This window comes from Camelus bactrianus, chromosome 28 (assembly GCF_048773025.1).
Source record: "Camelus bactrianus isolate YW-2024 breed Bactrian camel chromosome 28, ASM4877302v1, whole genome shotgun sequence".
NCBI lineage: Eukaryota > Metazoa > Chordata > Mammalia > Artiodactyla > Camelidae > Camelus > Camelus bactrianus.
This window is the reverse complement of record NC_133566.1, coordinates 12,292,096-12,307,095: the sequence shown is the minus strand read 5'-3', so window position 1 is coordinate 12,307,095 and position 15,000 is coordinate 12,292,096. Positions and strand designations below refer to the sequence as shown.

General features: G+C 50.0%; 1 protein-coding gene across 3 annotated transcripts; it reads right to left on the bottom strand.

Moving 5' to 3' along the window:
• Nucleotides 1–1,244: 1,244 nt before the first annotated feature.
• MFSD9 (major facilitator superfamily domain containing 9) lies at nt 1,245–14,139 on the bottom strand. 3 transcript variants are annotated; one of them, XM_074354794.1, is made up of 6 exons: nt 13,895–14,139; nt 10,822–10,909; nt 9,580–9,623; nt 5,352–5,481; nt 4,112–4,321; nt 1,245–2,383 (listed from the first exon to the last, which is right to left on the bottom strand). In XM_074354794.1, exons 1-6 carry the CDS (start codon nt 14,057–14,059, stop codon nt 1,629–1,631), a joined length of 1,392 nt encoding a protein of 463 aa, XP_074210895.1. In that variant the 5' UTR covers nt 14,060–14,139; the 3' UTR covers nt 1,245–1,628. The 3 variants fall into 3 exon arrangements, with proteins under 3 accessions (XP_074210895.1, XP_010957394.2, XP_074210896.1); XM_010959092.2 differs by having other exon boundaries at nt 4,112–4,264; XM_074354795.1 differs by lacking the exon at nt 13,895–14,139 and adding an exon at nt 13,710–13,888.
• Between the last annotated feature and the right edge of the window lie 861 nt (nt 14,140–15,000).

Here is a 15,000-nt window from a genome sequence, read left to right as displayed (position 1 = left end):
TCCAGGGTTTGGGGCGCTGCTGGTCCCTGGCCCACACTTTGAGTAACAGCACGTTAGACGATTTAAGAGGAACTCCAAGAAAACATTTATCTAAAAAAAGTCACGTGAACAAAACACTAAACTTAGTAGTGGAGAATAACAAAAACGTGTCTCTGCTCTTACGAAGGTCAGTCTTCAGGGTCCTTGGTGTTTCCATGTCTCTACTTAGAAAGCCTCATTGAGCTTACAGGCTTTTATTTGACTTCAAAATCAAACTGCTATGATTTAAGAAATAAAAATGACTATATTAAGAGCTTCTAAAAGAAACTTATCTATTTCTGAGGATGAAAAAAAGAGTCTTTGGAGAAATTCCTCTGAAATTCTACTTCATTTCATAAACCTCTGACTATCTATTGTCCCTTTGAGTCTACCCTGCATGACAGTTTGGTGGCCCCTTTGGAGCATGGCCATCTAATATTCTGGCTTCCTCAAAAACACCCAGCACTTACATAGAAGTTTATACCACTTAATAAAAAGTTAGTGTTTTTCTTGTAGCTAGATAGGAAAAAGGACAATCTTCAAACTTCTAACTAAGTCTTCATCATAAATACACAAGACACCATAGCACTAAGTTCCTCTGATGGGGCCCGACCCGGGACTCTCTCGTGCTCTGAACAAAATGTTCACCTGAAGAGCATTCCTGAGCTTTGGCTTCTCCGCCAGCTTCCTTCGCCACCAGACTGAGGCGGCCCCACGGAGAGCTGCTTCCAGGAGCAGATGGTTGCGCCTGGTGCCAGGGAGCTGTGGTCCCGGACAGGCTGGGCTGCCTGCGGGGCAGGGGAGCAGCCCCGTGGACCTGTTTCTCCCGGTGAAGAGGTGGGTGCTGAGAGCAGGGGAAAGTGTAATACACTGGAGTCGCATGATCTCAACAGACAGTCCAAACTGACTTAGTGATCACGGAAGACAACAAGCCTCTGGCCTTTAATGAAAACCAGGTCTCAGAACGAGCCTTTCTCTAGCTCCAGGACAAACTGCAAGTGGGGCTCAAAGTAGACTTTTGGGCCTCTCCCAGGCCCACGGGCTCCATCTCTGGGGGTGAGGATGGGCGTCTGGTTTAAAACCAGCATCCCGGGTGGGCCCTTGGTGTCATCTGAGAATGTGACAGGCTGGTTTTAATAAAGCAGCTTCTTCAATCTCGGGGATTTCAACAGCAGGAAAGACCCTCTCAGCTGAGAGAATTTCACCCGACACGAGGGACAAGCTGGTCAGTGTTCATGTTACCCAACTTTTATTTATCAGAGAAATCCTGATGGCTGCTTCCCTCTTTGCACATATTGGAGTCCGCTGCCTCGCCACCACTTCCCTATCCTGCACTGGGGATACACTGCTCCCCTGGAGAATTCTAACCCCGCCAGCCAGGAGGAAGGGGAGACCCGTGGAGAAACACTGAATCCCTTCCCCTCCTGCACAGCTTTGCTCCAACGCGTGTCCAATGCTGGTTCTCCTCGTCTGGCAGGTCTGACTGGATGTCCACCAGCGAAGCATGGCCACGTGCTGTCCCAGTGACCCTTTCCAGAGCACCCCTGAGTGTGGCCTCTGTCCTCGCGGACACAGCTCGGACTCTGTCTCTTGGCGTGGTCCAAATGCACCTACTCGCTTTTTAACCTGTCACTCCCATCGCTTCCAGAGTGGGGTCTGTTTAGTGACATGATGATCACGGCCGCTAAGGCCAATGCCGCCCCCAGACCAGGGGGGGCGCAGGGGCTGACCTCCTGGGCCACCCCTGAGAGGAGGGGGGCTATGACCCGGCCCACGGCCGTCACCGACTGCCCCAGGCCCAGGAGGGCGCCGCCGGCGCCGGCGCCACCCACGCTCAGCTGCAGGTCGGTGATGCAGGTCCTGCCAATGGAGGTGGAGACGGACAGGAGGGTGGAGCAGAGGACCATGACGGCCACGCTGCGGGTGGCGGCGAAGGCCAGCAGCAGCAGGCAGGTGAGCGCGCTCGAGTGCAGCAGCAGCTGGCGCGGTTGGTGGCCGGCCAGCCGCAGCACCGGCCCTAGCGCGAGGCCGGCCAGGGCCCCCAGGGCGCTGCCCGAGCCGAGGAGGTAGCCGGCCATGCGCGGCCGCAGCCCGAAGCGCTCCTGCAGGGCCAGGACGAAGTTGCTGTGGTACAGCATGACCGCCAGGGCCATGAGCCAGCGCACCAGGAGCACGTCCCATGCAGCCGAGCCCAGCAGGTGCCACAGGCCCCGCAGGGTGGCCACCACCTCCACCTGCGGCGGCCTGGCCGCTGCCTGCGTCCCAGAGCCGGTCCTTCCCCAAAGCGCATGGCTTTGGCCCCATCGCGGGCCATCCTTCGCACCGCCACGTTTCCCGTCACTCCATGGAGAGATCCACACGAGACCTGTTAAGTGGCAGGAGACCCATTAACAGAGGCGGGGGCACGGGGCTCCAGCAGGACCTCCCGGGGGGACGAGCAGCTGTGTGGGGAGGCCACCACTCTGCATTTCTGAATAGGTAAATTCACTAAGCTGCATCCTGGAGTCCTGTTTGTAACCATTCCCGCAGCTCCTCAGACTCCACTTCGATACCAGAATTCTGCTATTCACCCTAATAAAAAAAATCTCTACCTGTAAAATAGTCACTTTTTTCCTAGCTCAAGAGCCTCTGTGGTTTCCTGACCCATCATTTCGTACCTACATTCTCCTGCTTCATGTGGAAATTCCTCCTCCCTTCCGTACTTTTTCAGTTCTGTGTGTCCACTGTCTGCCCCAGCATCATCTGTGCATCACCCTTCCTTCATCCATTCCAAGAGGGAAGACTGATGCTTCCTCAATGCTGAATCTTGTACTAAATACCAGGCTCTATTAACAAACAAGACCTCAGACATCCATGCCCTCAAGAAATTCCAACCTAAAAGGGGGTTTGGACAAGTAACCTGGAAATCAGATTACAGGTGAGGGCTGTTGGTGGGGGAGGGGGCACATGATGCTTCGGACAGAGATGCAGGTCCTGACGTGGGGTGAGGAGGCGCAGCTTCAGACCACAACCTTTGGGGCAGCACCGGCCGGGATCCAGCCCCACCCAGGGCCTCTGTGTGCTTCTGCAAGTCAACCCCACAGCCTTGGGGGTGGGGGCGTCCTCATAGACCAGGACACAGCCTGACGCTGCAGCTCTGAGCAGGCATCCGACCCTCCGCCCTCAGGTGACTGGCTCGTTCCTGCCTCATTTGTTCCCACTAGAATGGCCTCTTGCCCATCTGTGCCCCCAAACTTTCTTAAAACTGAATTCAAGCCTGCCATTCTAGGAAACCTTTCCAAACTCAGCCCTGCAGGGTTTTAGCCCTTCAGCACTTAAGCACCACTTGGACCAGGAGCTCTTTCGTGCTGCTAAAGGCTGTTTGCAGCAACTACGCTGGTGGACTTGGTATTAGCCAGGGAGTAACTCATGGCAGGAGACTAACCACATGAGAATGCAGGCCTGCACATCTTTTTTATCTATTCTCATTTTTAAAAGGGTCCTTGGCTGTTTTACAGAATCTGGATAAAAACGTGAAAGGACTATTGCTGATGAACTAAAAGGAAGAGTGTAATTTAAATGATAATAAAAACAATCACAATGACAGCAGCTTGCATTTACTGTGTCCTCATCTGAGAGGCCGCGGGGTCACCTGCCTACATGCAGAATCTCCTGCAGTTGTCAGGACAAACCTGCGTCCCGTGACCACGTTTCACACATAAGGAAGCTGGGGTGACAGCCCGAGGCAGCCCAGTCTGTGGGGCTCCAGAGTTCCTAACTACGGAAACAGAAATCATGGGGAAAAAAGACAGGACAGGCCTTTCTCAGGCGAGGTGGCAGATCAGAGCATGGACGTTAAGTCTGAAGGGGTCAAGGGGTGAGGAAAGGGACACGCACACGCACGCATGCACACACACACACACACACACACACAGGGCTTTAGCACAATGGAGCCCCTGGGGGTCCGCAGCAGGGGATGCCGTGATCTGACCGGCGTTCGTGGACGACGAGTCCGCCCATTCTAAGAAAAACAAATTGTAAGGAGAGAGGGCAGCCAGGCGGGTTGGGATGCAGGCAAACCTGACAACCTTGTCGTGACCCCACATCCACTTACCAGCATTGAGAATGAAGACGGAGAAGCAGATGAAGGCTGTGAGATAAAACCCTCCGTCCAGTTCAGTAAGGTACCCCCCGACCACAGGGCCCAGGATGAAGCCCACGCTGGACGCCGTGTTGAACTGTCCGAGCACCAGTGGCCGTTCCTTCTCTGAAACCAGATCAGAGAGCAGAGCCTTTGAAATGGACAGTGTGTGTTTAAAGAGACCTGTAAGGAGACAAGAAACACGTTCTGTGCATTTTCCACATCAAAAGTATCTCCCTGGGGACGCTGCCCTTCATCCACAGCCCTGCTGGGGTCCTGATCTCCATTTGCTCTGATCCTCTGTGGCCTGCAGGTTCCACCCACCGTGACTGGATTCCTAGTCCAGCCTCACGATCCTGGTCGGTCAACTTCATCTGAACCAAGCCCTGACCCCTCAGCTTGCCCACCTCCCGCCAGGATGTCCCAGGGTCTCCAGTCCTGTCTGTTACCCAAGTGCAGGTCATGGCGGGTTCCATACGGAGACTCTTTACTTGCTCAGTGAATAAACATTTCCTGCACGCCCAGCACTAACCCTGACCCTGAGGATAATGTGAGGAACAGAGAGCCAAAAACCAAAAGCAAAGACCTTCATAAACTGATTTCTTGGTCAACAAAAAGGCTCAGTATGAGGTTTGGAGGGGGACTCAAGAGTAAGTGTATGTGTCACAGAAATGGGGTGGAAATCGCCAAAATTCTATGTTAAAATGACTTATTTTACGCTCTAAGCCTTTCAGGTTTAGTTAAAAACAATCGGCTTAACTGAATGTGGGCCGAGGTCCAGGGCTGCAGACTTGTGCCCAAGGGTGGCAGGGTCTGTCGCTGCCCTGACGCACAAGGTGAGCCAACACTCCCTGAACGGCCAGGCAGCGAGCACTGGAACAGAGCCTTCACGGTAACCACCTACCCGCCAGACCGCCCAGCACCCGAGACGGGTCCTGATGCGCCAGCACAGACATTCGTGCGGACCGGCGCCGAGGGCCCCAGGCTGTCATGTGCATGGTCTGTAGCCCCGGACAGGCGGGCAGAGCCTGACGGATGCTAAGCGCTCAACCGACAGCAGCTCCTGCTGTTACAGCTGATAACTGCTGTTGCCACTGTGTTCTCTTTCAAGATCTCATCTAAGAGGCACTGCGAGGCAAGGCGGGCTTTCCTGGTACAGACCCATAAACTGACTGATTCTGGATGAAGATGCAGGCACAGGGCAAGAACTCACCCACAGGCACTCGAGCAAGGACAAACAGGAACACGTTGGTAGATGCTCCAAGAATCAGATACCCCAGGGCGCTGAACAGGATGCACACCAGCAAGGAAGACTGCCTGCCAGCTACGTCACTCCAGCAGCCCTGAGGGAGCAAGGCACAAAATCTCTGACTCCCCGTGGAACAGCCACAGCACCACGGAAATGCCCCTCAGACGCGACCCAGGGGACGACATCGGGGGATTTGGTTTAAGATGCTTAGATGCTCGAGTCTGCTGTGCCCCTTGTCAGAGTAAGTCATCTCTGGTCTTCCACGTGTTGAGCAGGAAAATACAAATACAACATAGGGTTTGTTTTGTTTTGTTTTAAATCTGAAAAAGCCTGAGATACCAAAGAAAGTGCCTATGTTGATCTGGTAGTGAAGAATGGCCTGAGAAATGGTGAAATACAATTTACAAAGCCTCACTTTGTCTTCATTCTCAGTGCTTTATGCAACTCAACGGCTTAGTAACTGCATTCACTATTTAGAAATTTAGAAAATACTAAAAAACAAAATGAATATAAACATACCTCATAATCCCCATATCTACATGCTTTTAACCAAATGATCACACGGTACACTCCATTTTATAGCTTGCTTTTCCACTTACCGATATATCTTGAAGATCATTCCACGTCATTAAAAATTTGCCCCTATCTTTTCTATCTTTTTTGTTTGTTTTGTCTATTCCCCACCATCACTGACAACCATATCTTTTATCATTAATTTTGTCAATCTGCAGATTAAAATGACCTGTCACTGCTCTAATGTGAGTTTCTTTGATTACCACTGAAATGCACCTTTTCCCACGTTGTTTTTCCCCTTCGGTTTCATGGAGACATAGCTGCCCTGCAGCGCTGCGGAAGTTTAAGGGGTGCAGCGTAGTGACCTGACCTGCCTATACTGTACCGTGATCCAAGAGAGTCTAGCTAACATCCATCACTTCATACAGACACAAAAGGAAAATATGGGTTATTTCCCTTGGTGATGAGAACTTGCAGGATTTACTCTCTGGGCAATTTTCATGTAAATCATAGAGTAGGGTCAGTTATACCCACCATGTGTACATTACATCCTTGTACTTACTTACCTTATAAATGGAAGTTTGTATCTTTTGACTATCTTCACCCAGTTCACCCACTTCCCATACCCTGCCTCTGGTAGCCACAAATCTAATCTCTTTTTCTATGTTTTTTTTTCCTTTTTTAGATTCCACATATACGTGAGATCACACAAGTATGTGTCTTCCTCTGTCTAAGGCCCCGGATACCTGGAGGACAAAGGACAGCAGGTGATCAGGGCATCAGGGCCGCCCTGGCAGCTCATTCTCCACCTGACCAGCCACCAGTCCTGGCCAGGCCTCTGAGAAAGTCCCTTTGGGGTGGGGACTGGTGGCCAACAGCCTTTCCTGCCTCGTCCTTCCCCTCCCCTTGATGAGAACATGCCCAGGGCCGGCCAGCCGGGCCCCCAGGAGTCCCTCAGACACTGGGCAGAAGGGCAGTTGGCCCGCTGCTCCTCCTGGTGCCTCAGGAGTGCTCTGTCCGAGCAGGTGGACACGAGCCTGACCGCACGCCCAGCCCCCTGCAGTGTGTCCACACTGACCCACTTTATATACTGAGTTTCTGGGTGAGGCTCTGTTCGAAAAAACATGTAATTGCCTTAAAATAAAAAAAAAGCTAAACACTGTAATAGCCACAGAGCACTGTCTGAGAAGGGTGTCCAGAGCCTTGTGACCCCCCAAGTGACCGCTGGCTCCTGGACCTGGCCGGGAGGGGTCAGCACCATGTCCTCAGTGATGCTTGGTGACTCTCCCCGACCCTCTTGTGACCCAAGCCCACCCCTCTTCCCGGACAGAAGCCAGCTCCATCTGTTCACCCCCTTCCCCCTATCTTTTTGGTTGGGTGTATCCTTTTCTCAAGGACCCAAAAGATCTCTTTACATAAGGATATAAACTGCTGTAAAATTCCTTTATAAAACATTTGAGAGTAAATCCTTGAAAATACTATCATTCTTCTACAGAAGTCATCCATCCTTTTCCTCCATTTTCATTTCTATGGAGTTTCTAAAATGAAATTCTCCATACTTTTTCCAGCTGGGTAAGAGGGCACTGGCCTCCTGGGTTCACAGGGCAGCGATACAATCTGGCGGTCACGGCCTGGGCCCTGGGCCAGCTGTCTGGGTGCAGCTCTGAACTTTCATCCCTCCATATGCCACGCATGTTATCAGTTAGCATAATTACACAACAGAGGTGTATCTCCATGCTCAGTTTCCCTCCCGTAAGATAGGAGTAATCGTAGTATCTGCCTCGGAGATTCCTCCCCTGTCAACACTTGCTATGTGCTTTATGGAATATGACTCATTAAAAACCCACAACCACCACTGGTGGTTAAGACGAGTCATTATGAGAACTAAATGTAATAAAGTGCTTAGCACAGGGCCTGATGCACAGTAAGTACTTAATAAATATGAGTCATCTTTATTAAAATACATGTATTAAACATATTAGACTAATCTGAGCTAGCAAATCTTTTCTTCATAAACATTTGTTTTTAAAATTAAATTGTTTTTTTAATAAAACTTTGAATTAAGATATGTATTCGTAAAAGCAGTGGTTAAAAAGGACATTTTAAGTAGGTATGCCTCTATCTGAAGGATTTCTAAGGAAAGTTCTCATTAAGTTACAGCTACGACATACACGAAATGTGCTTTGTAAGCACAAACCTAATAAAGCAAAGGATCAATTCGAAAAAGAGGGTTGGGCCACCAGTGGCAATAAAAAAATCCACATTCATAAAATGTTGCCATGTTCCAGAGTTCTGATAAATGCTACTGATAAACACAAGAAAACAAATCAAGCCTGGTCTCCTTCATTCTCGGGGAGGTCAGAGTCCACCAGGAGAAAGGCACTTGAGTAATTAAAATCCACTGGGACTCAACTGATCTGATACACATATGCATATCAAGTATTCTGGGAGTCAGTTTCCAAATAAAACAGAAAAGATATTTACAAGATGTATCCTGAATTCTTCTCTCACAAGAGAATATGAAACATGACGAGCTCCCCTGTGAGCAGGTGCATGTGTCCCTGGTATAACCTGATGGTCCTTATCTATTTACTTTCTTAGATCATCAAGGCAATGACAGATTATGCGTAGGAACAAAACAGTATGTGCTCAGAGTTTAGATACTGAGATTAGGTGACTTTGTCAAATTGGTTAAACTGCGAGTCTTAATGCCCTACTCTGTAAAAAGGAGACATCGAACTACTTTCTTGGGCTATGGGAACAATTCAGTGAGGATAGGCTGTTACTGCTATGCCACTTTCAAACATGAAACACTTCAACGAAGATCAGTCCAGGAGTAGCTACTTGGTTATCTCAGAATTCATGATGGACTCTTACCGAATTTCTATTTTAAAATATATTTTACCCACTAGCCACTCTTGGGAAAGACAGTGCTGTGTGTGCTTGGTGTTGACTTGCTGTGAGACCACCAGCTACTCAGACAAGGCCACGGCTGATCCATCCCTGGCACTAAGCTGGCTGTTCTATTTCAACTGCCGGAACCACCGGACTTGAGGGCTCAGGACAAGCATGGCCACAGTGTTGAGCACCCAGCAGAGGGAAGGGCAGGGCAGGTCAGTTAAGGTTTTGGACTTGAAACCACTGAGGGACCAGAAGTGGAGGTGACAAGGTCAGCCCTGGGTCTTTCTATCCCACGCGGTCGACATACAACCAACCACACCCAGTGGCTCCTCTGTCTATACACCTAAGTTTTATAATTAATAAGCCATGTAGTGCGAAAGGTACAACTTCCAATAGAGCCTTAAGATCTCGATGGATTCGATTACTGCCAATTAACTGAAACAGACAAAATTGGTAATGACTTCTGTTCATGTTCTTTTCTCCTAGGAAAAAGGTGGCAGGGAACCAGGAAAAGAACACGTTACAGTGGAAAAAGTGGGCTCTCACTCCAACTCAACGAGGTCCTGTCCGATTCAGCCATCCCAGCCCTTCAGACCTACGTCTTCTCAGATGTCAACTGAGGGAGAGAGATGATGAGGGGTCCGCCTTGATCTAACACTGCATGTCCTCACCACCTGCACGTCTGCTTTGTGGTTAACCTCACACCCCGATTCCACAGCAGCCCGACGGGTGGCCGTCAGAAGCATACCGTTATGTTGCCGGATGGAAGACAACTTACCACCAATGTGCTGGAAAAGAACTGCAAAATGCCATAGGAGGAGCCTGAAGAAGACATAAGTAACATCACAAAAATCAGCTAGACTCATCACAAAAATGGCTTAAATTAACAGAAAAACATTAGGAGAAAAAAAAACATTTTTTAAAAAGGAAATTACCCAATTATCTTTTTCCAGATGGAAGAGTAAAGGAATACAATGTTTAATAAAAGGCCTTCAAACTAAAACTGAGGGAAAGCAGAAGAGAGCGACTAAAGGCCAAGGTCACCCTTAGGGGCCTTGAGAGAGTCCTGCTCACACAGCGGGAGGAGCGCATACCCCAGGCCGAGAAGGCGGCAGCATGAGTACACAGGGGAAGAATTCTGAATCCCGCAAAAATTCTACTAAGTCTTAAAATGTTAACATTACCTCAAATGTGTCTAACACTTCAGTCTTATAAAATGCATCTAAAGAACTTACAAAGTACTTCTAACTACATTCTATCACATAACAAGTTCCTTCTGCTCTGCATGGAGCCCTTCACACTGCTGCATGGGCTGGTATAATTCCAACTACACTTCTCCAGGGAAATACAAATCATGGCACGGCCCAGAACTTAACCAAGTATTATGTGCAGAACTTCCCCCAAACATTTGCTCATCCAGCTTGTGGAAGACAAAGTGCTGTTAATTTTAACAATTTCTCACTCATGAGCATAGTCCTAAACCCTGCTATTTCCTGCCTCCTTGGTACATCAATGACTTCTGGATGGAGACTTTATGCTGCACATGGATAGAAGGCCTCTAAGATATGCTGGTGATGATGCAGGAAGCTTGCAACCAATCCGTCAAGGTTCACCCGAGTCCCGTTCCTCCTGGTATGATTTCTGCAGATTACGTCTCTCTGGTCTTGTGTGAGGTTACAGGTTCCCGTGGGCAGGAGTCCATGCCTACCCTTTCATATACACAGTCAGCTCCTTGGAGAGGCTCAGGAAGTATCTGTGACGTCACTGGTGGCACGGGGCATGGAGATGATGCTATACCTGAAAACCCCTCTGAAAACAGTGAGTCTAGGAAAAGATGAATTTCACTGGCTTCAGGGTCATATTCTGAAATCCTCTGAAAATTCATTTCCTCCCCTTTTCAGTTTACCTTTGGATACTATTTCTTCATTCATTAAACAAAACTAACTTGTTTTCAGGTACTCAGTTCAGGGGGTTTAAAAAATTCAGTGCTCTCTGAAAATGTGCGGGATTAACCACTCACCTACTATTCCAGCAACTGTTGGACTTACTCCGAGAGACTTGACATGAAGGCTCAGTAGAGGGACGACCATGCTTACACCGAACAAATCCTAAACAGCAAAACAAACATGCACTGGAAACGGAGGTCTAGGTGTTTTTAAAGTGGTGATCCTAATTACAATTGATTTAAAAAATAAAACCAATCTCTAAAGTGTTGAGCAATCAAGAACTCATAATTGCACTCTAAGTATGTCAAAGTCATCAGGTTAACGTTACCAGGGAATCCAAATACAATGTGTTATAACAGCTGCCACCTGTCAATGCCTGGATCACCCTGACCTGGAATCCATGTAACTTCAGCTTCTTTGTAATTAATTGGTCCTTAATATTCAAGGAGGATGTGCTACAGACATTCTTCAAATAAAAAGAAAAGAAAATTGTAGTGCAAAAGAGTATGAAAACGAATATATGTATGTTTATGTATGCCTGAAGCATTATATTGTACACCAGAAACTGACACAACATTGTAAACTGACTGTACTTCAATAAAAAAAAGTATATATTAAAAAAAAAAGAAAAAATTGGGGGGTGTAATGAAACGGGGAAGGAGGTAAAGCTAATGCCTCTTTCTTAGCAAAACAGCACTTTAGTAAGGAAGTCAGGTAAGGCTTGCAACTCTCCTTGAAGAGCTCCATCTCTCAATGATACCTGAAGAATACATTCCAAAGTTCTAGGACCTTTTCAGGGTAGGAACTCAAACATTTCTTGATTAGTAGATTATCTTAAAAAAAGGAATTATCACCCGACTAAAGCTGATGAAATGGAATTAAGTCTCACCGGGTATCTGGAGGGAAGGACCACAATCACAGACCTTAGCGCTGCTTAGTGTGCTAACCAAAAAGCACCTGAAGGCTCATTAGTCCTCCTTCCTCAACAAATTAAAATCTGGAAGCACAGATCAGAGCTAAAAACAAAACATTTTGGCAAAAGCTTTAATCTTATTCCCTTCCTTCTCCCCATTGGAAACCATCTTCCCAGAAGTCTTCGGGCTCTTTACATCTCTAGATATAGTCAAAGTAATAACTAAGTTATGTATAACATTCCTTAGATGTTACCTAACGAAGAGACGTTAGGTCCTTCAAGGATACCCAGAGTGGTGTACATTTTAATTGTTTACAATATTTTGAATTTTAAAATAATCTCTACTCTCTTTTAACTCTGTGAAAATCTTACATTTCCCCCCGAAGATATTAAAGACCTAATGATTCTCTTGAATAAATTATTCAAATTATTAGAACTTTCCATCAGGCTTGCTAGATTGGACTGTACCATGTGCAGAGCATGTAGATAACATACAGGGAAAGCTTGGGATACTCAAATCTGTATCAGAAGCCCATCATGAATGACCTGCAAATTTATTTTCAAAATCTCAAACTATATTGAATTTTAGGTCAGGTTGGTCTCCAAAATTCTCTAAACTCTGGTCTGGACTTTCCAGGTGAGGGTCCAAATCCTTTTCGCCTGGCAGAGCCAGATGCCGTACTATCCAGCAGGGCAGTCATGGATGACAACTAATTCCCTTTCCAAGTTTGAAGAACCATCCGCCTCTATGGTTTTGAATTCTGGATGACTGGATTGGAAGGTTGAAGAGGGACCTGCATCTTGAGAACTAAGGTTGAAGAAATGGGATTAGAAGGTGCACCAGGCTCTGAACTCAAGCATTGATCCCAGGTGTGGAGTCTGCTATACGAACAGGAGGCAGAGATCCCACTGCAAACAGCACCTGCTGGAGGTTCTGTGTCCACAGCAATTGGATGTGTACGCTTTCGTCATCATCTTAACAACTACTGATTCAAAAGGAAACTTTACAAACTGTTGAACACCTTGCAGTGAGGCTGAGGAGGGTGACTGGCTCCCTGCTCCTCTCCCAGCCAAGCACGGCTCAGCACCCTAACTCTAGCCAGGCATTAGACTGCGGAGGAGTGGTCCTAACCTGCACAGGAGCAGAAAACAGTAATTCCTCTTTGTCAGGGCCCAGTGCCCTCAGGGACCATCTTCAAGGCCTCAGAAGACAGCCTCCTCCCATTGACACTGAACTTGACCAGCTCCTTTTGTCCTCAAGATAAAGTCCCAGACCCAGCAAAGAGGAAATCCTACGGTGTCTTTTCCCCAGTCTGTCCTAACCTCGATTAGCTCACTAGCTCACAAGCAGGGCAACTGAACCAGCTCTAGACTTGGGAAGTGGGGAGTGAAGAGGGGTACATAGGGTTCCCACAGATAATGGCATAGGAACTATCAACACAAACTTACTAAGACTGCAAGTTCCTCCGAGCAGGGCTGTGTATTACAGTGACTGGAGTTGCACAACCCTTACTACATAACAGCTTTTCAGAAACTCCATGAAGAAATGAGGGGACAGCTGGCTGGCCGAACACACACTCAGTTTTCAAATCTTTCCATTCCATTCTTGGGGAATCCGTAGTTGTGCTTATTAAACCAGGACATGCACACAACGTCACAACAAAAACAAATCTGCATTGTGCAATATATAAACAGTTTGTGGGAAGGCAGGTGTGTATAATTCACTGTGATTTGCAGGTTTAAACACTGCAGTCTACCAGGGACTCTAAGGAAAATGTGCCTCATTCTGCCCAAGTGGGGTCATCACAGCGATACCTAGAACGTGACCTGGTGAAAAGGCCGGCGCGTTCCTACCGCACGGCAGCCACCAAGCTTGCCCCTGCGCCCCAGCTCTCCAGGCTGCATGCGATGCACCTGCCCCAGTATCTAACACCCGCGGTCACCCTCGAGGGTGGCGCGGTCACCAAGTCACAACTGAGGTCGGTGCTGGAGCGTCTTAAACCGCGGGGTAGGGTAGGGGGCGCAGGATGGACCCAATGCAAACCTCACCTGTGGCCAGGTGCAGAGTGAGTGGGTTACGGGGCAAGAGGGGGCAGGCATCACCAGGGAGATCGCAGGTTCCCAGCCCTGGCGGAGCCCGACGACCACCCGAGGAGCTTGAAGAAAAGCAGCCTTAACCGGGTCCAGGTCGCGGACAGAGCCAGCCCTCCGCGACCAGCCCGGCGCGCACTCACCAGGAAGCCCACCAGGTAGAGGCAGAGCAGGAGGCGGCGGGATCCGACGGCACCCGGGCCGGGAGCCCCGGCCTCGGCCCCTGTCCCAGGCTCCTGCCGCGGCGCTGGTGTCGCGGGGGCCAGACCCCGGTCCGGGGCCGGGCCGCCAGGACCCCCGCGCTCCATGCGCACAGGCGCGGGTGCCTTCGCACCGGGCCCGGGTGCCTTCGCACCGGGCCCCGCCCCCGGCGGAAGCGAGCGGCCGCGCCTGCGCAGAGCCGAGCGCAGAGGCGACCGTTCGGCGCCCCAGGTTCCGGCACCCGCGGGGCGGGGCGGGCGAGCTTCGCGCGTCACCGCGGGTTCGCGCCCCGGGCGGGGACTGGACGTGTGTGGAGAACGCGCGGGTCTTCTCACGGTCGTGTTGATGCACGGTGCTTCCTAGGGTCGAGAGCCAGCCGACCCGGCCTTTGAGGGCCGGAGGGGACTGTGATGAGCTTCACCTCAGAGGTGGTGGGGTGGGCCCCGGTGGTCGGCGCGGGAAGACGCCCAGACTGAGGGCCCTCGCTGGCTGTGGCGGACCTGGGGTCCCAGCGTGGCTTCGCCTGAAGGAAACGCCAGGGAAGGCGTGCGGGCCGCCTCGCGCAGCCGCGAGGACTCCGCAGATGGCGCCTGGGACGCCAACTCAGTTCTAGAACATTCGCTGCCGATCTCAGCAGGTTGCAGCGGCCTGTGCTCGGGGGGTCTGGCCCGGGGAGGGCAGGACCCCCCCCCCGGGGGGCCTCACAAAGGGCTTCCTGCGTGAACTAGGACACGGAACCGTCACCCGCTGCCCGGGCCCCCGGCGCCGCGGGCCCGGGAGGAAGAGGGACCGTCTCCCCGGGAGAGGTGCGCGGTGGTCGCGCCGCGAGGGGAGGAGCGACGCCCCGAGGGGAAGCCCTGAAACGCAGGAATGAGAGACGGGGGAGGCGCGGAGCGCTGGGTCCCGAGAGGCCCTTCGGGGACTCGGGGAGGAAGTTTTTTCCTTGCGTGAGGTAAAGATCCCCGAGCAGCCGAAGGTTAGGCCGAGGGCAAGTGAAGTAACTGGTAGTTAAAAAAAAATAAAATAAAAAAAAATAATAAATTAAAAA